Below are 25,665 nucleotides of genomic sequence, written 5' to 3'. Positions count from 1 at the left end.
TTCTAAATGGTAGAACATATATTTAGAGAAAATACCCTCAAACAAAGGTGACATTCTGGAATTTCGCCTCATATGAAACATTTGATCTCAAATCAAAATGCAGTATAGAACCAAATTAAAAGTTTTAGCTTCACTGTCCAAATAAATACATACACTCCCCTATGTCAACACTAGTCTTAGTGATGCTGTTAGGTTGTATGAGTTGATATAAGGTTTTAGTGTGTTTGGTAGTGGTATGGCTCTGCTGCTGGTTTTATTAGGGTGTAAGGCTTCAGTGTGGTAGTGGGTTGATATGTCTCTGCTACTGAAACAGAGAATTATGAATGTCTTTAGGAATGTTTCAGAGCTCAAAGTATAGACATCCTCTGTGTTAGGGTCTTCAGGTTTAATATTCTCTTCTTCCTCTGTCTGTTAGGAAAAGCCTCAGCATCTCTAGGCTGCTGCTTTGTCTGATTGACTGAATGGCTATTGACTCACTCTGTACAGACTTCTGTCTGTCTCATAGGAAATGTGGTCTTGTACACAATACTGCAGGGAGGGGAGGGCAAGGCGGTGGAGGAGAGGGGAGGGGAGGGGGAGACGGGGGAGAGTGAGGCGGAGGAGGAGAGAGAAGTGGGGAGAGGGGAGACGGGAGGGGGAGAGCGGAGAGGAGAAGGAGAGGAGGATGATGGAGGAAATGCTATGGAGAAGAAGAGGGCAGGAAGAGGAGGCTGCCACTTTATCCATTCCATTCACTGATTGTACACCTGGTTTCACAGATCTAAATTAGTTTCTGATTTAAACAGAAATAACTCAAACCAGCAGTCGGAGTTGTTCTTCCTTGGTCTGTCTGCAGCACTGACTGTACAGGGCATTCGGAAAGTATTCAGACCCCAGGACTTTTTCCACAGTTTGTTACATTACAACCACATTCTAAAATGTATTAAATTAAATGCTTTCCTCGTCAATCTACTCACAATGCCCCATAATGACGAAATGTTTGCAAATGTATTGAAAATAAAAAAGACACCTTATTTACATAAGTATTCAGACAATTTGCTATGAGACTCGAAATTGAGCTCAGATGTATCCTGTTTCCATTGATCATCCTTGAGATGTTTCTACAAATTGATTGGAGTCCACCTGTGGTAAATTCAATTGATTGTACATGATTTGGAAAGGCACACACTTGTCTATATAAGGTCTCACAGTTGACAGTACATGTCAGAGCAAAAACCAAGCCATGAGGTGGAAGGAATTGTCCTTAGAGCTCCGAGACAGGATTGTGTCGAGGCACAGATCTGGGGAAGGGTACCAACAAATGTCTGCAGCATTGAAGGTCCTCAAGAACACAGTGGCCTCCATCATTCTTAAATGGAAGAAGTGTGGCTCCAAGACTCTTCCTAGAGCTGGCCGCCCGGCCAAACTGAGTAATCGAGGGAGAAGGGCCTTGGTCTGGGATGTAACCAAGAACCCAATGGTCACTCTGACAGAACTCCAGAGTTCCTCTGTGGAGATGGTTGTCCTTCTGGAAGGTTTTACTCCAAGGATCAGGCCTTTATGGTAGAGTGGCCAGACGGAAACCACTCCTCAGTAAAAGGCACATGACAACTGGCTTGGTATTTGCCAAAAGCCACCTAAAGGACTCAGACCATGAGAAACAAGTTTCTCTGGTCTGATGAAACCAAGATTGAACTCTTTTGCCTGAATACCAAGCGTCCCTTCTGGAGGAAACATGGCAGCATCCCTACGGTGGGGCGTGGTGGTGGCATCATCATGCTGTGGGGATGTTTTTCAGCGGCAGGGACTGGGAGACTAGTTAGGATCGAGGGAAAGATGAATGGAGCAAAGTACACAGAGATCCTTGATTTAAAAACCTGCTCCAGAGCGCTCAGAACCTCAGACTGGGGGCGATGGTTTACCTTCCAACATTACAACGACCTTAAGCACACAGCCAAGACAACACAGGAGTGGCTTCGGGACAAGTCTTTGAATGTCCAGTTTACATTTACAATGACAGCTTACCAAAAGGAAAAAAGGCCTCCTGCGGGGACAGGGGATTAAAAATAAATTTAATAGAAATATAGGACAAAACACCCATCACGACAAGAGAGACAACACTAAACTAAAATGGCAGCAGTTTTACGGGCGTCTAACCAATTGTGCTATTACGTGGGGGGGTTTCCCGTTATTTGTAACTTATTTTGTACATGTTTCTGCCACCGAATTTTACTGCAAAAAAAGAGCTTCTGGATATCAGGACAACGATCAGTCACCTCGGATTAGACAAATATTTTTTCTTCAACAAGCAGGATGCACAGGATGTACTTCAGACACCCGACAAAGCCAATATCCCCTTCATTGGCAATAGAAAGATAGGCAGGTACAGAGGACACAGAGCAGGATGCCTCGTCCAGACCCGCAGAAGGAAAGCTGCCGTTACCGTCAATACTACTCTCCAACGTGTAATCAGTGGACAATAAACTAGACGAGGTACGATCACGAATATCCTACCAACGGGACATCAAACTGTAATATCCTGTGTTTCACGGAATCATGGCTGAATGACAACATGGATATGGACACGCTGCACCGGCAAGATAGAACAGTACACTCCGGTAAGACGAGGAGAGGGGGGGGGGTGGTCTGTGCATATTTGTAAACAACAGCTGGTGCACGAAATCTAAGGAAGTCTCTACATTTTGCTCGCCTGAAGTAGAGTATATTGTGATAAATTGCAGACCACACTACTTGCCTAGAGAGTTTTCAGCTATACTTTTCGTGGCTGTTTATTTACCACCACAGACAGATGCTGGCACTAAGACCGCACTCAGTCAGCTGTGTAAGGAAATAAACAAACAGGAAACCACTCACCCAGAGGTGGCGCTCCTAGTGGCCGGAGACTTTAATGCAGGGAAACTTAAATCAGTTCTACCTAATTTCCATCAACATGTTAAATGTGCAACCAGAGGGAAATCATTTTAGATCACCTGTACTCCACACACAGAGACGTGTACAAAGCTCTCCCTCGCCCTCCATTTGGTAAATCCGACCACAACTCTATCCTCCTGATTCCTGCTTACAAGCAAAAATTAAAGCAGGAAGCACCAGTGACTCGGTCTATAAAAAATGGTCAGATGAAGCAGATGCTAAACCACAGTACTGTTTTGCTATCACAGACTTGAACATGTTCCGGGGCCAGACGGATTACCAGGACGTGTGCTCCAGGCATGTGCTGACCAACTGGCAGGTGTCTTCACTGACATCTTCAACTTGTCCCTGATTGAGTCTGTAATACCAACATGTTTCAAGCAGACCACCATAGTACCTGTGCCCAATAACACAAAGGCAACCTGCCTAAATGACTACAGACCCGTAGCACTCACGTCCGTAGCCATGAAGTGCTTTGAAAGGCTGGTAATGGCTCACATCAACACCATTATCCCAGGAACCCTAGACCCACTCCAATTTGCATACCGCCCAAACAGATTAACAGATGATGCAATCTCTATTGCACTCCACACTGCCCTTTCCCACCTGGACAAAGGAACACCTATGTGAGAATGCTATTCATTGACTACAGCTCAGCGTTCAACACCATATTCCCCTCAAAGCTCACCACTAAGATAAGGAACCTGGGACTAAACACCTCCCTCTGCAACTGGATCCTGGACTTCCTGACAGGCCGCCCCCAGGTGGTGAGGGTAGGTAGCAACACATCTGCCACGCTGATCCTCATCACTGGAGCTCCCCAGGGGTGCTTGCTCAGTCCCCTCCTGTACTCCCTGTTCACCCATGACTGCATGGCCAGTCATGAGTCCAACACCATCATTAAGTTTGCAGATGACATAACAGTGTCAGTAGGTCTTATCACCGACAACAACGAGACAGCCTATAGGGAGGAGGTCAGAGACCTGGCCGGGTGGTGCCAGAATAACAACCTATCCCTCAACGTAACCAAGACTAAGGAGATGATTGTGGACTACAGGAAAAGGAGCACCGAGCACGTCCCCATTCTCATCGACAGGGCTGTAGTGGAGCAGGTTGAGAGCTTCAAATTCCTTGGTGTCCACATCACCAACAAACTAGATTGGTCCAAACACACCAAGACAGTCGTGAAGAGGACACGAAAAAGCCTATTCCCCCTCAGGAAACTAAAATGGTTTGGCATGGGTCCTGAGATCCTCAAAATGTTCTACAGCTGCAACATCGAGAACATCCTGACTGGTTGCATCACTGCCTGGTACGGCAATTGCTCGGCCTCCGACCGCAAGGCACTTCAGAGGGTAGTGCGTACGGCCCAGTACATCACTGGGGCAAAGCTGCCTGCTATCCAGGACCTCTACACCAGGCGGTGTCAGAGGAAGGCCCTAAAACTTGTCAAAGACCCCAGCCACCCCAGTCATAGACTTTTCTCTTTACTACCGCATGGCAAGCGGTACCGGAGTGCCAGGTCTAGGACAGAAAGGCTTCTCAACAGTTTTTACCTCAAAGCCATAAGACTCCTGAACAGGTGAATGATTACCCGGACTATTTGCATTGTGTGTGTGTGTGTGTGTGTGTGTGTGTGTCCAAACCTCTCTTTTACGCTGCTGCTACTCTCTGTTTATCATATATGCATAGTCACTTTAACTATACATCCATGTACATACTACCTCAATTGGCCCGACCAACCAGTGCTCCCGCACATTGGCTAACCGGGCTATCTGCATTGTGTCCCACCACCCACCAACCCCTCTTTTTACGCTGCTGCTACTCTCTGTTTATCATATATGCATCGTCACTTTAACCATACCTACATGTACATACTACCTCAATAAGCCTGACTAACAGGTGTCTGTATATAGCCTTGCTACTCTTATTTCAAATGTCTTTTTACTGTTTTATTTCTTTACTTACCTACACACACACACACACACCTTTTTTTCGCACTGTTGGTTAGAGCCTGTAAGTAAGCATTTCACCTGTTGTATTCGGCGCACGTGACAAATACACTTTGATTTGTTTTGCTGGCCCTTCTGTTTGCCACTGTTCTTCCTCACTTCATCTAACCTGACCTCTACCCCAAAGTGCTCACTCCTCCCCAACTCAAGGCTGTCATCGTTATTGATACCAGGCTGTGTCTCTTCTCCTCCCAGAGGATCCCGGAATGCTAACAATAACATCTGACAATGTAAACGTTTTACATGACCCTCTCTCCCTCAGTAACATATCCTGACATAATGTAAACGTTATACATTACCCTCTCTCCCTCAGTGACCTATCCTGACATAATGTAAACGTTATACATTACCCTCTCTCCCTCAGTGACATTGTTGGTTTCCAAGATCTCCACCCAACACATTCCAAAGCATCTGTCTTTCCACAGAAAACCATTAACTTCTGACATAAAACCCAGTCTCTTTCGCTCCTTATATTCTATGCTTCTGATCTATCATGTCTTTAATATCTCAATGTTTAAAGTTTACCCCGAATCCAACACTAGGTAAAGCCCCGCCTTATCTCAGCTCACTGGTCACCATAGCAGCAGACACCCGTAGCACGCGCTCCAGCAGGTATATCTCACTGGTCGTCCCCAAAGCCAACTCCTCCTTTGGCTGCCTTTCCTTCCAGTTCTCTGCTGCCAATGACTGGAACAAATTGCAGAAATCACTGAAGCTGGAGACTTATATCTCTCTCACTAACTTTAAGCATCAGCTGTCAGAGCAGTTTACAGATCACTGCACCTGTACACAGCCCATCTGTAAATAGCCCACCCAGCTACCTCATCCCTATATTGTTGTTTATCTATTTATTTGCTTCTTTGCACCCCAGTACCTCTACTTGTACATTCATCTTCTGCACATCTATCACTCTAGTGTTTAAATTAATAAGCCACTATGGCCTATGTATTGCCTTACCGCTATGATCTTACTTCATTTGCACACACTGTATATAGACTTTTCTATTTTGTTATTGACTGTATGTTTGTTTATTCCATGTGTAACACTGTGTTGTTGTTTATGTCGCACTGCTTTGCTTTATCTTGGCCAGGTCTCAGTTGTAAATGAGAACTAGTTCTCAAGTGGCCTACTTGGTTAAATAAAGGTGAAATAATAAAAAAAAAATAGGAATTTAAATGTCATGTTTTTGTTCCGTTTAGAATGCCTTATTGATTGAGCTCTGCCCTCTCCTCTCCAGGGAGTACCTGGAAGCTACATTGTGTGTGATTGAACGTTCTCCTGTCCTCTGCAGGGAGTACCTGGGGAAGCAGCTCCAGTCATCTGACCAGCAGCAGCAACAGGCTGTGGCCGTTAGGACCTGAACTCTAACCCCTGACAACAGGCCATGGCCGCCAGAAGCTGAACTCTTAACCCCTGAACCCTGTATGAAACCTATTCTGGTCTGGGTCATACAGACATGTAGTTGGCTGACTGTGTGTGTTACTGGCTGACTGTGTGTGTTACTGGCTGACTGTGTGTCCTCTGGTCTCCTCTCCTTTTCTCTGGTCTCCTCTCCTTTTCTCTGGTCTCGTCTCCTTTTCTCTGGTCTCGTCTCCTCTGGTCTCGTCTCCTCTGGTCTCGTCTCCTCTGGTTTCGTCTCCTCTGGTCTCCTCTCCTCCTCTCCTCTGGTCTGTTCTCCTCTTCTCCTCTGGTTTTCTCTCCTCTGGTCTGTTCTCCTCTTCTCCTCTGGTCTCTTCTCCTCTGGTCTCTTCTCCTCTGGTCTCCTCTTCTCTGGTCTCCTCTTCTCCTCTCCTCCTCTGGTCTGTTCTCCTCTTCTCCTCTGGTCTCTCCTCTCCTCCTCTCCTCTGGTCTCTTCTCCTCTGGTCTCTTCCTTCTCTGGTCTCTTTCTTCTCCTCTGGTCTCTTCTCCTCTGGTCTCTTCTCCTCTGGTCTCTTCTCCTCTGGTCTCTTCTCCTCTGGTCTCTTCTCCTCTGGTCTCTTCTCCTCTGGTCTCTTCTCCTCTGGTCTCTTCTCCTCTGGTCTCTTCTCCTCTGGTCTCCTCTCCTCTGGTCTCTTTCTTCTCCTCTGGTCTCTTTCTTCTCCTCTGGTCTCCTCTTCTCCTCTGGTCTCTTTCTTCTCCTCTGGTCTCTTTCTTCTCCTCTGGTCTCCTCTTCTCCTCTGGTCTCTTCTCCTCTGGTCTCCTCTCCTCCTCTCCTCTGGTCTCCTCTCCTCCTCTCCTCTGGTCTCTTTCTTCTCCTTTGGTCTCTTTCTTCTCCTTTGGTCTCTTTCTTCTCCTCTGGTCTCTTCTCCTCTGGTCTCTTCTCCTCTGGTCTCCTCTCCTCCTCTCCTCTGGTCTCCTCTCCTCTGGTCTCCTCTCCTCTGGTCTCCTCTCCTCCTCTGGTCTCTTTCTTCTCCTCTGGTCTCTTTCTTCTCCTCTGGTCTCTTTCTTCTCCTCTGGTCTCTTTCTTCTCCTCTGGTCTCTTTCTTCTCCTCTGGTCTCTTTCTTCTCCTCTGGTCTCTTTCTTCTCCTCTGGTCTCTTTCTTCTCCTCTGGTCTCCTCTTCTCCTCTGGTCTCTTCTCCTCTGGTCTCCTCTCCTCCTCTCCTCTGGTCTCCTCTCCTCCTCTCCTCTGGTCTCCTCTCCTCCTCTCCTCTGGTCTCTTTCTTCTCCTTTGGTCTCTTTCTTCTCCTCTGGTCTCTTCTACTCTGGTCTCCTCTCCTCCTCTCCTCTGGTCTCCTCTCCTCTGGTCTCCTCTCCTCTGGTCTCTTTCTTCTCCTCTGGTCTCTTTCTTCTCCTCTGGTCTCTTCTCCTCTGGTCTCTTTCTTCTCCTCTGGTCTCTTCTCCTCTGGTCTCTTTCTTCTCCTCTGGTCTCTTCTTCTCCTCTGGTCTCCTCTTCTCCTCTGGTCTCTTTCTTCTCCTCTGGTCTCTTTCTTCTCCTCTGGTCTCTTCTCCTCTCCTCTGGTCTCTTCTCCTCTGGTCTCTTTCTTCTCCTCTGGTCTCTTTCTTCTCCTCTGGTCTCTTTCTTCTCCTTTGCTCTCTTCTCCTCTGGTCTCTTCTCCTCTCCTCTGGTCTCTTTCTTCTCCTCTGGTCTCTTCTCCTCTGGTCTCCTCCTCTTCTCTGGTCTTGATGTTGGGATAAATGTAAAAGTGATAAAGTTACTTATGTGTTAAACATGAGTATGCTTTCCAATAAAGTGTAATCTAGAAGGTCTGGTTGGCTCTGTTTCTTTACTGGTTCTGTTTGTTGACTGCAGGCATGGCTCATTTACAGTTAAAATACATTATTTTATGAAGTGTCTTGGTTAGTTTAAGATGTGTATATACATCTGTAGGCCATTGAAACCTGAAGGTCCTCAACATTCTGTCAAACATTGGATGACTGGGAAGGCATCCCCATGGCAACCTCAGCTGTGTGTGTGGTTAACACCGTCTATCGGAAACAGTCGGTGAAGAGCGTCTACAAGAAAATCCCCGCTGAACAGAAACGGACCACATCTGGGAGTAAACCTATACGAGTCTGAAACAGACATTACAGCTCACACCCATGCAGGAGACCTGAAAGCAGGTGACAAGTAATATTGTACAGCAACCCCAACTATGATCAAACGTCTATATACAGAGCCTATCTATAAGCCTCAGAAGAGCAAGTTCTTTCAGGACAGAGTTCTCTCCATTAGAGAATTGGAGGCTGTCTGTACTGCTGGGGACCTGCATAAAGCCACTGGTCTGTTGTGAGGAGCTGTCTGTACTGCTGGGGACCAGTATAACACCACTGGTCTGTTGTGAGGGGCTGTCTGTACTGCTGGGGACCAGCATAAAGCCACTGGTCTGTTGTGAGGAGCTGTCTGTACTGCTGGGGACCAGTATAACGCCACTGGTCTGTTGTGAGGGGCTGTCTGTACTGCTGGGGACCAGTATAACGCCACTGGTCTGTTGTGAGGAGCTGTCTGTACTGCTGGGGACCTGCATAAAGCCACTGGTCTGTTGTGAGGAGCTGTCTGTACTGCTGGGGACCTGCATAAAGCCACTGGTCTGTTGTGAGGAGCTGTCTGTACTGCTGGGGACCAGTATAACGCCACTGGTCTGTTGTGAGGAGCTGTCTGTACTGCTGGGGACCAGTATAACGCCACTGGTCTGTTGTGAGGAGCTGTCTGTACTGCTGGGGACCAGTATAACGCCACTGGTCTGTTGTGAGGGGCTGTCTGTACTGCTGGGGACCTGCATAAAGCCACTGGTCTGTTGTGAGGAGCTGTCTGTACTACTGGGGACCTGCATAAAGCCACTGGTCTGTTGTGAGGAGCTGTCTGTACTGCTGGGGACCTGCATAAAGCCACTGGTCTGTTGTGAGGAGCTGTCTGTACTGCTGGGGACCAGTATAACGCCACTGGTCTGTTGTGAGGAGCTGTCTGTACTGCTGGGGACCAGCATAAAGCCACTGGTCTGTTGTGAGGAGCTGTCTGTACTGCTGGGGACCTGCATAAAGCCACTGGTCTGTTGTGAGGGACTGTCTGTACTGCTGGGGACCAGTATTAAAAAATATATTTATATGACAAAACACATTACAACAAGAGAGGCATCACAACACTACATAAAGAGAGACCTAAGATGACAACATAGCATGGCAGCAACACATGACAACACAGCATGGCAGCATGGCAGCAACACATGACAACATGGTAGCAACATGACAGCAGCATCAAACAGGGTACACACATTATTGGGCACAGACAACAGCACAAAGGGTAAGAAGGTAGAGACAACAATACATCACACGAAGCAGCCACAACTGTCAGTAAGAGTGTCCATGATTGAGTCTTTGAATGAAGAGATTGAGATAAAACTGTCCAGTTTGAGTGTTTGTTGCAGGTCGTTCCAGTCGCTAGCTGCAGCAAACTGAAAAGAGGAGCGACCCAGGGATGTGTGCTTTAAAACATTTTCAATTCCTCATTAATCTAAGGGGATTTACCAGTTGTTAAAGTAATTTTCTTAATGGGTGTGTGCTTTTTAGTAACTGGGATAAAGCAATTCATAAATGTGTCAAGTGCAGCATCTGGTTGCTCCTCATTACACACCACGGACCAGCAGCGTCTGATTGATCCTCATTACACACCACGGACCAGCAGCGTCTGGTTGCTCCTCATTACACACCACGGACCAACAGCGTCTGATTGATCCTCATTACACACCACGGACCAGCAGCGTCTGGTTGCTCCTCATTACACACCACGGACCAGCAGCGTCTGATTGATCCTCATTACACACCACAGACCAACAGCGTCTGATTGATCCTCATTACACACCACGGACCAACAGCGTCTGATTGATCCTCATTACTCACCACAGACCAGCAGCGTCTGGTTGCTCCTCATTACACACCACGGACCGACAGCGTCTGGTTGCTCCTCATTACACACCACGGACCAACAGCATCTGGCTGCTCCTCATTACACACCACAGACCAGCAGCGTCTGGTTGCTCCTTATTACTCACCACAGACCAGCAGCGTCTGGCTGCTCGTCATTACACACCACAGACCAACAGCATCTGGTTGCTCCTCATTACACACCACGGACCAACAGCATATGGCTGCTCGTCATTACACACCACAGACCAACAGCATCTGGTTGCTCCTCATTACACACCACAGACCAGCAGCATCTGGCTGCTCGTCATTACACACCACGGACCAGCAGCGTCTGGTTGCTCCTCATTACACACCACAGACCATCAGCGTCTGGTTGCTCCTCATTACACACCACAGACCAGCAGCGTCTGGCTGCTCCTCATTACACACCACAGACCAGCAGCGTCTGGTTTCTCCTCATTACACACCACAGACCAGCAGCATCTGGTTGCTCCTCATTACACACCACAGACCAGCAGCGTCTGGTTGCTCCTCATTACACAGCACAGACCAGCAGCATCTGGTTGTTGCTCATTACACACCACAGACCAGCAGCGTCTGGTTGCTCCTCATTACACACCACAGACCAGCAGCGTCTGGTTGCTCCTCATTACACACCACAGACCAGCAGCGTCTGGTTGCTCCTCATTACACACCACAGACCAGCAGCGTCTGGTTGCTCCTCATTACACACCACAGACCAGCAGCGTCTGGTTGCTCCTCATTACACACCACGGACCAACAGCATCTGGCTGCTCGTCATTACACACCACGGACCAACAACATCTGGCTGCTCGTCATTACACACCACGGACCAACAGCATCTGGCTGCTCGTCATTACACACCACGGACCAACAGCATCTGGCTGCTCGTCATTACACACCACGGACCAACAGCATCTGGTTGCTCCTCATTACACACCACAGACCAACACATATTTTTTACATCAACAACATATGAATCACTACAAAACGTATTGTAGGACCTCTAATACACTATATCAGGCCCAGCCTTTTGATCTTTGCTTTTCCTAGATATGGCTATTATATTGTGATCACTACATCTGATGGATCTGGATACTGCTTTAAAGCACATTTCTGCAGCATTAGTAAAGATGTGTACATGAATACATCAATACATGTAGATGATGTCATTCCTGTGCTGTTTGTAAATACCCAGGTAGGTTGACTGATAACCTGAACCAGGTTGCAGGCACTGTTTACAGTTTGAAGCTTTTTCTTTAGTGGGCAGGTTGATGAAAGCCAGTCAGTATTTTAGGTCACCCAGAAAATGTTGATATCACATACATTATCAAGCATTTCACACTTGTCATCCAGATACCGACTGTTTGCACTTGGTGGTCTATAGCAGCTTCCCACCAGAATGGGCTTTAGGTGAGACAGATGAACCTGTAGCCATATTACTTCAACAGTATTTAATATGAGATCCTCTCTAAGCTTTACAGGAATGTTGTTCTGAATATAAACAGCAACACCTCCCCTATTGGCATTTCTGTATTTTCTGTAAATGTTATAACCTTGTATTGCTACCACTGTATCATCAAAGGTATTATCTAAGTGAGTTTCAGAGATTGTCAGAATATGAATGTCATCTGTTACTAGCAAATTATTGATTTCATGAACCTTGTTTCTTAAGCTACATATGTTAACGTGGGCTATTTTGAGCACTTTTCTTCTGGGATGCTTACTGTTTTCATTGCTTTACTGGGAAGCTTAGCAGCAGTAGATGTGCTCATGTTATTTATGTTAGTGCAGGGTGAGCTGCACACTGTGGACTTCCTACTAGGGCACACCGCCTCAGTGATAACAGTATAAATCTGGTTCATAGGCACATGATTACTGCATACAATAGCTGTAGGATCAGCAGAAGCATTCAGGGCAGTTAGGTTATTTATATTGTGTCTTCCAACGCCCCTGTTATGATGTACATTTGCTGAAGCATTATGACAATTCAGCGACACAATGGTAGGGATTAACTGAGCTGGGCTTGGGTCATTAAGTCATTGTCTCAATGCAACCTTATAATGCTGTGAAAGGATCCAGGAACCCAAATGATTTGGGTGGATCCAATCCTCCTTATAAAATGTGTTTTGTTTCCTACTACTTGCGTTCAAGTAGTAGGCACTACGGCCGCAGACACAGGCAGAGGTGCAGGAAGATCAGCCTCCAGGACGTCAAATCTATTCATTGTTTGTATCCGCTCTGGGCCTCTCGTTGGGAGTGTAGACGGCTTTGTGAGACGCCGCTGTCTTCGACTTCCACGGCTCGTGACTTGCTCCTCTTGCTCCTTCGACTATCAGCTCCGAGCAACCCCAGCCAGTTGTGTAACGACAAACGAAAAGGCAGAGATGCATTCAATAAGCGCGAACGCCGTCTGGCCACCGGCGTATAACACGTAAACATTCCACTCTGTGTTTTCCTCAGTTTCTTACGTAGGCTGGCGACCTGCATGATCAAGGAAGCAAACCTCAAGCCTATAATCCCGGCAATTGGCATTGGAACTCTGAGTGGTCCGGTTTGTCCCGAAACAAAAGCGAAGTAGATACAGCTCCTACAGAGCTGGAACCGTTCATTTAAAACTACACAAAAACAAGTTCGGTATTCGTATTTAATGAATAAGGGTTTTGTTTTATTCAAAAATAACAAACCAAGTGTTGTCCAGCATGTGGAATCATGTCGAAGAACTTGAGAACAGAAGTAGGAGAAATACGATGAGATTGGTGGTGAACTAATCTTGTGCAGAAAATCATCGCATAAGGATTTGGGTTTGACGACAGGCATGAATTCGAAATTGAATGAACAGTTTAACCATACCTGACGAGAATAGGCTCCCCTCATCCACTTCTTACGATCTACAGCCCGGGACAAGGTACTTAAAGCAGCGAAAGAAAAGAGGGATGTTCAGTGGGAAGACTGCCGGAAGTCTTTTTTTTCCCCAGACCTGTCCAAGGAACTGGCAATGAAGAGGAAGAAGTTTGCAATGGCGAAGAAACAACTACACGAGAAGAACATCAGGCTGTAGCTTTCCCAGAGACCCTGCTCTTTACTTGGAAGGAAATAAAATGATTTTCAAGGACAACGTGGAGGCAGAGAAATTGTTAGAGCGAGAGAGGGTGTTTAGATAGACACAATGAGACAAGGTAAAATATAACTTGAATTGTATGCTGTTTACTATACAAATGAAGGTAGCCTATATGTTTGCGGAACTCTGGGGAGCCTTTCAAGGGCCTCACGGACCATAAGGAAATTTGAGTTGAGACTGCATATTATCTTCTGTAGCATCAAAGACAATTCTTTGATGATTGACTCATCGAGAAGCAATGTTACATTCCTAGTTGCTTTGTTTTATTTTCGGATTGGTTTTCTATGCTTATTTACACTGTTTTATTGTACAGCTGGAGCATATATTGTAAGGGTTTTCCTGTGGTGAAGGTGAGGCGGACCAAATAAAGACGAATATACATGAACAGACTAAACAAAACAAGAAAAGTGAAAACCTAAACAGTCCTATCTGGTGCAAACACAGAGACAGGAACAATCACCCACAAACACACAGTGAAACCCAGGCTACCTAAGTATGATTCTCAATCAGAGACAACTAATGACACCTGCCTCTGATTGAGAACCATACTAGGCCGAAACATAGAAATACCCCAAATCATAGAAAAACAAACATAGACTGCCCACCCAACTCACGCCCTGACCATACTAAATAAATACAAAACAAAGGAAATAAAGGTCAGAACGTGACATATATTATGAAATGTTATATAATGATGTTCATTAGAGTTGTCACCTTAAAACTACTCAGAGTAAATATGGCTAATGGTTATGTAAACATAATCTCTTGGAATATACAGTTAAAGTCGGAAGTTTAAATACACCTTAGCCAAGTAAAGAATTCCCTGTCTGGATCACCACTTTATTTTAAGAATGTGAAATGTCAGAATAATCATAGAGAGAATGATTTATTTCAGCTTTTATTTCTTTCATCACATTCCCAGTGGGTCAGAAGTTTACATACTCAATTAGTATTTGGTAGCATTAGCTTTAATTGCTTAACTCGAGTCAAACGTTTCGGGAAGCCTTCCACAAGCTTCCCACAATAAGTTGGGTGAGGGCTTTGTAATGGCCAGTCCAATACCTTGACTTTGTTGTCCTTAAGCCATTTTGCCACAACTTTGGAAGTATGCTTGGGATCATTGTCCATTTGGAAGACCCATTTGCGAGAAAGCTTTAACTTCCTGACTTATGTCTTGAGTTGTTGCTTCAATATATCCACATCATTTTCCTTTCTCATGAAGCCATCCATTTTGTGAAGTGCACCAGTCCCTCCTGCAGCAAAGCACCCCCACACATGATGCTGCCACCACCGTACTTCACGGTTGGGATGGTGTTCTTCGGCTTTCAAGCCACCCCCTTTTCCTCCAAACATAACGATGGTCATTATGGCCAAACAGTTCTATTTTTGTTTCATCTGACCAGAGGACATTTCTCCAAAAAGTACGATCTTTGTCCCCATGTGCAGTTGCAAACCATAGTCAGGCTTTTTTATGGCGGTTTTGGAGCAGTGGCTTCTTCCTTGCTGAGCGACCTTTCAGGTTATGTGGATGTAGGACTCGTTTTACTGTGGATATAAATACTTTTGTACCTGTTCCCTTCAGCATCTTCACAAGGTCCTTTGCTGTTGTTCTGGGATTGATTTGCACTTTTTGAACCAAAGTACGTTCATCTCTAGGAGACAGAACACGTCTCCTTCCTGAGCGGTATGACAGCTGCGTGCTCCCGTGGTGTTTATACTTCCGTACTATTGTTTTTACATATGAACATGGTACCTTCAGGCGTTTGGAAATTGCTCCCAAGAATGAAGCAGATTTTTTTTCTGAGGTCTTGGCTGATTTCTTTTGATTTTCCCATGATGTCAAGCAGAGGCACTGAGTTTGAAGGTAGGCCTTAAAATGCATCCACAGGTACCTCCAATTGACTCAAATGATGTCAATTATCCTATCAGAAGCTTCTAAAGCCATTACATCATTTTCAGGAATTTTCCAAGCTGTTTAAAGGCACAGTCAACTTAGTGTATGTAAACGTCTGACCCACTGGAATTGTGATACAGTGAATTATAAGTGAAATAATCTGTCTGTAAACAATTGTTGGAAAAATTACTTGTGTCATTGTCACGCTCTGACCATAGAGAGCCCTTGGTTCTCCATGGTGTAGTAGGTCAGGGCGTGACTAGGGGGTGTTCTAGCTCAATATTTCTATGTTGGTGTTTTGTGTGGTTCCCAATTAGATGCAGCTGGTAAATGTTGCCTCTTAATTGGGGATCATATTTAGGTAGCCTTTTTTCCCACCTGTGTTTGTGGGATATTGTTTTGTGTTTGTGCACCACTACTTTCACGTTTCGTTATTGGTTTTTGTTTAAAGTTTCACCGTAATAAAGATGTGGAACTTCAGTCACGCTGCGCCTTGGTCCGCTTATTACGACGATGATCGTGACAGGATATCCCACCAAGCAAGGACCAAGCAGCGTGTGACGGCGGTAAAGGAGTTTTGGACCTGGGAAGAAATTATGGGAGGTTGTGAGACCCTTCCTTGGAAGGTGGAAGGACAGCGACAACACCGGGGACCGCGGCCACAAAAATCCCCCAAAAATTTGGGGGGGGGCACGAAGGGTGGTCACGAAGGGTGGTCGGCGGAGCAGCGGAGAGTGGAAGAGCGGGTCATCAGTCCGGTGCCACCTGTGCCAGCTCCCCGTACTCACCCTGAAGAGCCAGAGACCGTCAGGGAGGCGATGGAGAAGTTGGGAGAGAGGGAGATGAGAGAAATGTTATGTAGGTGTGTTCTGCACGGCAACCGACCTGAAGAGCCTGTCAGCAGTATGGTGAGTCCTGTGCCAGCTCCCCGTACTCTTCCTGAAGTGCGTGTCACCAGTCCGGTGCCACCTGTGCCGGCTCCATGCACCAGGCCTCCAGTGCGCCTCCCCAGTTCCACTCCAAGGCCGGAGCCTTCCTTTGCGCCAAAGCCCAGTCCAGGCATGGTGTCCAGTTCAGCTCCAAGGCCGGAGCCTTCCTCTGCGCAGGTGCCCAGTCCAGGCACGGCATCCAGTCCCGCTTCAAGGCCGGAGTCTTCCTCTGCGCCGGTGCCCAGTCCAGGCACGGCATCCAGTCCCGCTCCAAGGCCGGAGTCTTCCTCTGCGCCGGTGCCCAGTCCAGGCACGGCATCCAGTCCCGCTCCAAGGCCGGAGTCTTCCTCTGCGCCGGTGCCCAGTCCAGACATGGCATCCAGTTCATCTCCAAGGCCGGAGTCTTCCTCTGCGCCGGTGCCCAGTCCAGGCACGGCATCCAGTCCCGCTCAAAGGCCGGAGTCTTCCTCTGCGCCGGTGCCCAGTCCAGGCATGGCATCCAGTTCATCTCCAAGGCCGGAGTCTTCCTCTGCGCCGGTGCCCAGTCCAGGCACGGCATCCAGTCCCGCTCAAAGGCCGGAGTCTTCCTCTGCGCCGGTGCCCAGTCCAGGCACGGCATCCAGTCCCGCTCAAAGGCCGGAGTCTTCCTCTGCGCCGGTGCCCAGTACAGGCACAGCGTTCAGCACGGCGCCATGGTCGGAACCGGGGTCTGGTTCGACCCGCACCGGAGCTGTCAATAGTCACCCCCCTACCCCCCCACTTGGTTTCAGGTTTTGTGACCGGAGTCCGCACCTTTGGGGGGGTAATGTCACCCTCTGACCATATAGAGCCCTTGGTTCTCTATGGTGTAGTAGGTCAGGGTGTGACTAGGGGTTGTTCTAGCTCAATATTTCTATGTTGGTGTTTTGTATGGTTCCCAATTAGAGACAGCTGGTAATCGTTGCCTCTAATTGGGGATCATATTTAGGTAGCCTTTTTTCCCACCTGTGTTTGTGGGATATTGTTTTGTGTTTGTGCACCACTACTTTCACGTTTCGTTATTGGTTTATTGTTTCTGTTTAAAGTTTCACCGTAATAAAGATGTGGAACTTCAATCACACTGGTCCGCTCATTACGACGATGATCGTGACAGTCATGCACAAAGTAGATGTCCTAACCGTCTTGCCAAAACTATAGTTTGTTAACAAGAAATGTGTGGAGTGGTTGAAAAAACAAGTTTTAATGACTCCAACATAAGCGTATGTAAACTTCCGACTTCAACTGTACATACTACCTCAACTAACCGGTGCACCCGCACATTGACCCTGTACCGGTACCCCCCTGTATATAGTCTTGCTATTGTTATTTTACTGCCTCTCTTTAATTACTTGTTACTTTTATCTCTTATTTTTATCCATATTTTTTTTAACTGCACAGTTGGTTAGGGGCTCGTAAGTAAGCATTTCACTGTAAGGTCCTGTCGTATTCGGCGCATGTGACTAATTAAATTTGATTCGATTTTCCTTCCCCACAGAGAATATGACTTCATAGCTGGTAGAATAAAACACTTTATAAATCCAATGCAATTAAGTCACTGATTAACCATAAACTGTTTTTCCACCTGGTATCCTAGAACCCACCTCACATGTCTCCGAGGACGTTATGTTACCATGGAAACTGGAGAAACAAAGTGTTGCTAAGATGGGTTGGTATCCTCCTCACTCTTCAAGGCCAAATCAAACCTCCTACTTTCTCTCTATTGTCTCGAACTTTAATGTTCTCTCTCTCTCTTCTTTCTCTGTTTCACTCCCTCTCTCTTCTCTCTCTTTTCTTTCTCTGTTTCACTCCCTCCCTCTCTCTTCTCTTTCTCTGTTTCACTCTCTCTTCTCTCTCTTCTTTCTCTGTTTCACTCCCTCCCTCTCTCTACTCTTTCTGTTTCACTCCCTCCCTCTCTCTTCTCTTTCTCTGTTTCACTCCCTCCCTCTCTTCTCTTTCTCTGTTTCACTCCCTCCCTCTCTTCTCTTTCTCTGTTTCACTCCCTCCCTCTCTTCTCTTTCTCTGTTTCACTCCCTCCCTCTCTTCTCTTTCTCTGTTTCACTCCCTCCCTCTATCTTCTCTCTTCTTTCTCTGTTTCACTCCCTCCCTCTCTCTTCTTTCTCTGTTACACTCCCTCCCTCTCTCTTCTCTTTCTCTGTTTCACTCCCTCTCTCTTCTCTTTCTCTGTTTCACTCCCTCCCTCTCTCTTCTCTTTCTCTGTTCCACTCCCTCCCTCTCTCTTCTTTCTCTGTTTCACTCCCTCCCTCTCTCTTCTCTTTCTCTGTTTCACTCCCTCTCTCTCTTCTCTTTCTCTGTTTCTCTCTCTCTCTCTTCTTTCTCTGTTTCACTCCCTCCCTCTCTCTTCTCTTTCTCTGTTTCACTCCCTCTCTCTCTTCTCTTTCTCTGTTTCTCTCTCTCTCTCTTCTTTCTCTGTTTCACTCCCTCCCTCTTCTCTTTCTCTGAATCACTCCCTCCCTCTCTCTTCTCTCTCTTCTTTCTCTGTTTCATTCCCTCTCTCTCTCTCTTCTCTTTCTCTGTTTCTCTCTCTCTCTTCTCTTTCTCTCTTTCTCTCTTCTCTTTTTCTGTTTCACTCCCTCTCTCTCTCTTCTATTTCTGTTTCTCTCTCTTCTCTTTCTCTGAATCACTCCCTCCCTCTCTCTTCTCTCTCTTCTTTCTCTGTTTCATTCCCTCTCTCTCTCTTCTTTCTCTGTTTCACTCCCTCGTCTTTCTCTTCTTTCTCTGTTTCACTCCTGCTTCTCTTCCTCTCTTTCTCTCTCTCTCTTCTCTTTTTCTGTTTCACTCCCTCTCTCTCTCTTCTATTTCTGTTTCTCTCTCTTCTCTTTCTCTGAATCACTCCCTCCCTCTCTCTTCTCTCTCTTCTTTCTCGGTTTCATTCCCTCTCTCTCTCTTCTTTCTCTGTTTCACTCCCTCTCGTCTTTCTCTTCTTTCTCTGTTTCACTCCTGCTTCTCTTTCTCTGTTTCTCTCTCTCTCTTCTTTCTCTCTCTTCATCTCTCTCGCTCACAGTCTCTTATTCCCTTTCACTCCCTCATTCTCTCATCTTGCTCTTCAGTCAAATTTCAATCAAATTAATTTATAACGCCCTTCTTACATCAGCTGATATCTCAAAGTGCTGTACAGAAACCCAGCCTAAAACCCCAAACTGCAAGCAATGCAGGTGTAGAAGCACGGTGGCTAGGAAAAACTCCTTAGAAATGCCGGGACCAAGGAAGAAACCTAGAGAGGAACCAAGCTATGAGGGGTGGCCAGTCTTCTTCTGGCTGTGCTGGGTGGAGAATATAACAAAACATGGCCAAGATGTTCAAATGATCGTAGATGACCAGCAGGGTCAAATAATAATAATCACAGTAGTTGTCGAGGGTGCAGCAAGTCAGCATTTCAGGAGTAATTATCAGTTGGCTTTTCATTGCCGATCATTCAGAGCATTTCTACCGCTCCTGCTGTCTCTAGAGAGTTGAAAACAGCAGGTCTGGGACAGGTTGCACATCCGGTGAACAGGTCAGGGTTCCATAGCCGCAGACAGAATAATTGAAACTGGAGCAGCAGCACGACCAGGTGGACTGAGGACAGCAAGGAGTCATCAGGCCATCAGGCCTGAGGCATGGTCCTAGGGCTCAGGTCCTCTGAGAGAGAGAAAAAGAGAGAGAGAGAAAAAAGAGAGAGAGAATTAGAGAGAGCATACTTAAATTCACACAGGACACCGGATAAGACAGGAGAAATACTCCAGATATTACAGACTGACCCTAGCCCCCTGACACAAACTACTGCAGCATAAATACTGGAGGCTGAGACAGGACGGGAGACACTGTGGCCCCATCCGACGATTCCCCCGGACAGGGCCAAACAGGCAGGATATAACCCCACCCACTTTGCCAAAGCACAGCCCCCACACCACTAGAGGGATATCTTCAACCACCAACTTACTATTCTGAAACAAGGCAGAGTATAACCCACGAAGATCTCCCCCACTGCACAACCCAAGAGGGGGCGCCAACCTGGACAGGAAGATCATGTCAGTGACTCAACCCACTCAAGTGACGCACCCCTCCTAGGGACGGCATGGAAGAGCACTAGTAAGCCAGTGGCTCAGCCCCTGTAATAGGGTTGGAGGCAGAGAATCCCAGTGGAGAGTGGGGAACCGGCCAGGCAGAGACAGCAAGGGTGGTTTGTTGCTCCAGTGCCTTTCCGTTCACCTTCACTCAATCATAGGACCTACTGAAGAGATGAGTCTTCAATAAAGACTTAAAGGTTGAGACCGAGTCTGCGTCTCTCACATGGGTAGGCAGACCATTCCATAAAAATGTTGCTCTATAGGAGAAAGCCCTGCATCCAGCTGTTTGCTTAGAAATTCTAGGGACAATTAGGAGGCCTGCGTCTTGTGACAGTAGCGTACTTGTAGGCATGTACGGCAGGACCAAATCAGAGAGGGAGGTAGGAGCAAGCCCATGTAATGATTTGTAGGTTAGCAGTAAAACCTTGAACTCAGCTCTAGCCTTAACAGGAAGCCAGTGTAGAGAGGCTAGCACTGGAGTAATATGATCAAATGTTTTGGTTCTAGTCAAGATTCTAGCAGCCGTATTTAGCACTAACTGAAGTTTATTTAGTGCTTTATCCGGGTAGCCGGAAAGTAGAGCATTGCAGTAGTCTAACCTAGAAGTGACAAAAGCATAGATACATTTTTCTGCAGCATTTTTGGACAGAAAGTTTCCGATTTTTGCAATGTAACATAGATGGAATGTTACGTATGTTCGTCAAAAGAGAGATCAGGGTCCTTGAGGTCCTTCAGTTTTATTTGAGACAACTGTACAACCATCAAGATTAATTGTCAGATTCAACAGAAGATCTCTTGGTTTTTTGGGACCTAGAACAACCATCTCTGTTTTGTCCGTAAGTAAAACTTTTGCCGCCATCCACTTCCTTATGTCTGAAACACAGGGAGGGCAATTTTGGGGCTACGTCCGCATAGCAGTGAAATTTGACATTTTGTTTCCGAATGACATCACTAAGAAGTAAAATATATAGTGAAAACAATAGTGGTTCTGAAACAGAGCCTTGAGGAACACCAAAATGTACAGTTGATTTGTCAGAGGACAAACCATTTACAGAGACAAACTGATATTTTTCCGACAGATAAAATCTTAACCAGTCCAGAACTTGTCCTTGAAGACTAATTTGGGTTTCCAATTCTGGGTCAATGTTTGGCTTCTTCAAGAGAGGCTTTATTACTGCCACCTTTAGTGAGTTTGGTACACATCCGGTGGATAGAGAGCCGTTTATTATGTTCAACATGGGAGGGCCAAGCACAGGAAACAGCTCTTTCAGTAGTTTAGTTGGAATAGGGTCCAGTATGCAGCTTGAAGGTTTAGAGGCCATGATTATGTTCATCAATGTGTCAATAGATATAGTATTAAAACATTTGAGTGTCTCCCTTGATCCTCGGTCCTGGCAGAGTTGTGCAGACTCAGAACAACTGAGCTTTGGAAGAATATGCAGATTTAAAGAGTGTTGTGGGTGCGAAGTCAGGCGCAGGAAGCAGAGAGTTCAGGGTAGTGCTATATCGTTTAATGTACAAAAACGGTGAACATACACCAACCCCACGGAACACAGGGCGCACACCAAAAATAAATGCCCCAAACACGGGGGACTTAAACAGTCCAGCAAAACCCAAGAACATGGGCAAACTGAGACACACAGACGTGTACACACGTACAGGCAGGCCTACTGGTGAATAAAGCCTGACCAGTCAGCCTAAAATGAACACAGGTGAAACCAATAAACAGAAAGGGGGAAAAGGGATCAGTGGCAGCTAGTAGGCCAGTGACAACGACCGCCCGAGCGCCACCCGAACAGGAAGGGGAGCCACCTTCGGTAGGAGTCGTGACAAGGAATGCGTATTTTGCTTTCGCGGGGGATATGGTCACTAGTGTAACCAGGAGGTGAGGCCTCATTTAACACAGTAAATTCATCAGGCTTAAGCCACATTTCAATCAAGCTAATCACATCAAGTTGACTATAACTGCCTTGGAAGTGAGGGATCTGGGATGCCGTCTGGGCCGGCAGCCTTGAGAAGGTTAACACGTTTAAATGTCTAACTCACGTCGGCCACGGCAAAGGAGAGCCCACAGTCCTTGGTAGCGGGCCGTGTCGATGGCACTGCATTATCATCAAAGCAGGAAAATGAGGTGTTTAGTTTGTGTGGAAGCAAGATGTCGGTGTCCGTGACGTGGCTGGTTTTCCTTTTGTAGTCTGTGATTGTCTGTGACCCTGCCACATACGTCTCGTGTCTGATCCGTTGAATTGTGACTCCACTTTGTCTCTATACTGACATTTCGCTTGTTTGTTTGCTTTGCAGAGGGAATAACTATGCCGTTTGTTTTCGGCCATATTCTCTTTCCATAGTTACATGCGGTGATTCAAGCTTTCAGTTTTGCGTGAATGCTGCCTTCTATCCATGGTTTCTGTTTAGGAAAGGTTTTAATAGTCACAGTAGGTACAACATCTCTTATACACTTCATTATAAACTCACTCACAGAATCAGCGTATAAATCTATATTATTCTCTGAGGCTACCCGGAACATGTCCCAGTCCGCGTGATCAAAACAATCTTGAAGCGTGGATTCCGATTGGTCAGACCAGCATTGAATAGTCCTAAGCACGGGTACATCCTGTTTGAGCTTCTGTCTGTAGGAAGGGAGGAGCAAAATGGAGTTGTGGTCAGATTTGCCGAAAGGAGGGTGGGAGAGAGTCTTTTACGCTTTGTGTAAGTTAGAGTAGCAGTGATCCAGTGTTTTTCCAGCGCAAGTGCTACAGTCGATATACTGATAGAATTTAGGTAGCCTTGTTCTCAAATTTGCTTTGTTAATTAACTTATTTTGGACTTGGGGCAGTATTGAGTAGCTTGGATGAATAAAGTTCCAAGAGTAAACTGCCTGCTACTCAGGCCCAAAAGCTAGAATATGCAAATAATTAGTAGATCTGGATATAAAACACTCTGACGTTTCTAAAACTGTTTGAATAATGTCTGTGAGTATAACAGAACTCATATGGCAGGCAAGAACCTGAGAAGAAATCCAAACAGGAAGTGGTAAATCTGAGGTTTGTAGGTTTTTAAGTCTTTGCCTATCCAATATGCAGTGTCTATGGGGTCATATTGCACTTCCTAAGGCTGTCAACAGTCTTTAGAACCTTGCTTCAGGCTTCTACTGTGAAGGGGGAGCGAAAAAGAGCTGTTTCAACCAGGTGTCTGGCAGAATGCCATGAGGTGCGTGGCCGTGAGAACGAGCTGCGTTCCTTTTCATTTCTAAAGACAAAGGAATTGTCCAGTTTGAACATTATTGAAGATTTATGATAAAAACATCCTAAAGATTGATTCTATACATCGTTTGACATGTTTCTACGAACTGTAATATAACTTTTTAGACTTTTCGTCTGAACTAAGCAATCGGGCATTGAGCATTTGGATTACTGGGCAAAATGCGCAAACAAAAAGGAGGTGTTTGGACATAAATGATGGACTTTATCGAACAAAACAAACATTTATTGTGGAACTGGGATTCCTGGGAGTGCATTCCGAAGAAGATCATCAAAGGTAAGTGAATATTTATAACGCTATTTCTGACTTTTCTGACACCTCTCCTTCTTTGGAAAATGGCTGTATGTTTTTCTGTGACTAGGCGCTGACCTAACATAACCGCAAGGTGTGCTTTCGCAGTAAAGCCTTTTTGAAATCTGACACAGAGGGCCGTCACGGTATCAACTTGAGGGGGGGAGGGGGGTGTACACGGCTGTGACAATAACCAAAAATAATTCCTTGGGAGATAATACTTTCGCATTTGATTGAGAGGAAATCTAGATCAAGTGAACAAAAGGCCTTGAGTTCCTGCATGTTACAATCACACCATGAGACGATAATCATGAAACACGCACCTCTGCCCTTTTTCTTCCTGGAAAGAATCCTGTCGGCGCGACACACAAAGAATCCGGGTGGCTGTACCGACTCTGACAGCATATCCCGATAGAGCCATGTTTCCATGAAACAGAGTATGTTACAATCCCTGATGTCTCTCTGGAAAGCAACCCTTGCCCTAATAACATCTACCTTGTTGTCTAGAGAGTGGACATTAGCGAGTAATGTACTCAGAAGCGTTGGGTGGTGTGCGCGCATCCAAAGTCTGACCAGAAGACTGCTCCATCTACCTCTTCTCCAGCGCCATTGTTTGGGTCAGCCTCCAGAGTCCAATGTCGGTGAGCTTTACACCACTCCAGCCGATGCTTGGTATTGCACATGGTGATCTTCGGCTTGTGTGCGGCTGCTTGGCCATGGAAACCCATTTTATGAAGCTCCCGACGAACAGTTCTTGTGCTGATGTTGCATCCAGAGGCAGTTTGGAACTCGGTAGTGAGTGTTGCAACTGAGGACAGATCATTTTGATGCACTATGCGCTTAAGCACTCAGGGGTCCCTTTCTGTGAGCTTGTGTGGCCTGTCACTTCACGGCTAAGCTGATGTTGTTCCTAGACACTTCCACTTCACAATAACAGCACTTAGTTGACTGGGGCAACTCTAACAGGGCAGAAATTTGACGAACTGACTTGTTGGAAAGGTGGCATCCTATAACGGTGCCACGTTGAAAGTCACTGAGCTCTTCAGTAAGGCCATTCTGCTGTAAATGTTTGTCTGTGGAGATTGCATGGCTATGTGCTCGATTTTATATACCCGTCATCAAATATCCGAATCCACAAATTTGAAGGGGTGTCCACATACTTTTGTATACATAGTGTATGTAGAATTTTGTTCCAGCATTAAAACTAAACTATCTTCAACAACAAAGTTAGATAGAAGCCTTGTAATAAAAAGGTAATGTTTGAGTTGAGTTTATTTTGTTTGTACAGGGACAGTGCACATTAATCAACGTGTCAGTAAAAGTGACGGTTTTAGCCAGCCGCAGTCCCTGGACAGGTTATTAAAAACAATTACAATATAGACAATCATTGAGCAGTGAGCACACGCAGAGCAACATAGGACAAGCAAGACGTAGCATACAGACAGAGCAACATAGGACAAGCAAGACGTAGCATACAGACAGAGCAACATAGGACAAGCAAGACATAGCATACAGACAGAGAAACATAGAACAAAAGGCAGCAAGACAAAATTCATAAAAGCAACAAAGTAGTTTCCACACCTCACAAGCTACAGACAACAGACAACATGGAAAGCAGCAATACACAACTAGGGATTATGTTCACAAATCTGATTGACCTTTAGCCATGTCTTCATGCATTTTGTGAAAGTGTGATAGGTGGTGCAGTTATGTGTGTCTGATGGCAGTGTATTCCAGAAATGGGAAGCTCTCAAAGAGAATGCAGATTTACTAAAGGTGCTTTTCCTTAGGGGAACTATA

The 25,665-nt window shown here is 46.1% G+C and overlaps 1 protein-coding gene across 2 annotated transcripts in view; it reads left to right on the top strand.

The window, feature by feature from the left end:
* Positions 1 to 8,109, top strand: part of LOC139386551 (V-type proton ATPase subunit H-like) — a 131,898-nt gene extending 123,789 nt beyond the window's left edge. For both annotated transcript variants that reach the window (XM_071132200.1, XM_071132201.1), the window contains one exon: positions 6,214 to 8,109. In XM_071132200.1, the coding sequence (XP_070988301.1) occupies positions 6,214 to 6,283 (70 nt within the window). In that variant the 3' untranslated portion in view covers positions 6,284 to 8,109. The remainder of the gene's footprint in view (positions 1 to 6,213) is intronic.
* The last annotated feature ends 17,556 nt before the right edge of the window (positions 8,110 to 25,665 follow it).

This window comes from Oncorhynchus clarkii, chromosome 28 (assembly GCF_045791955.1).
Source record: "Oncorhynchus clarkii lewisi isolate Uvic-CL-2024 chromosome 28, UVic_Ocla_1.0, whole genome shotgun sequence".
Taxonomy (NCBI): domain Eukaryota; kingdom Metazoa; phylum Chordata; class Actinopteri; order Salmoniformes; family Salmonidae; genus Oncorhynchus; species Oncorhynchus clarkii.
This window is presented reverse-complemented; position numbering and strand designations above follow the sequence as displayed.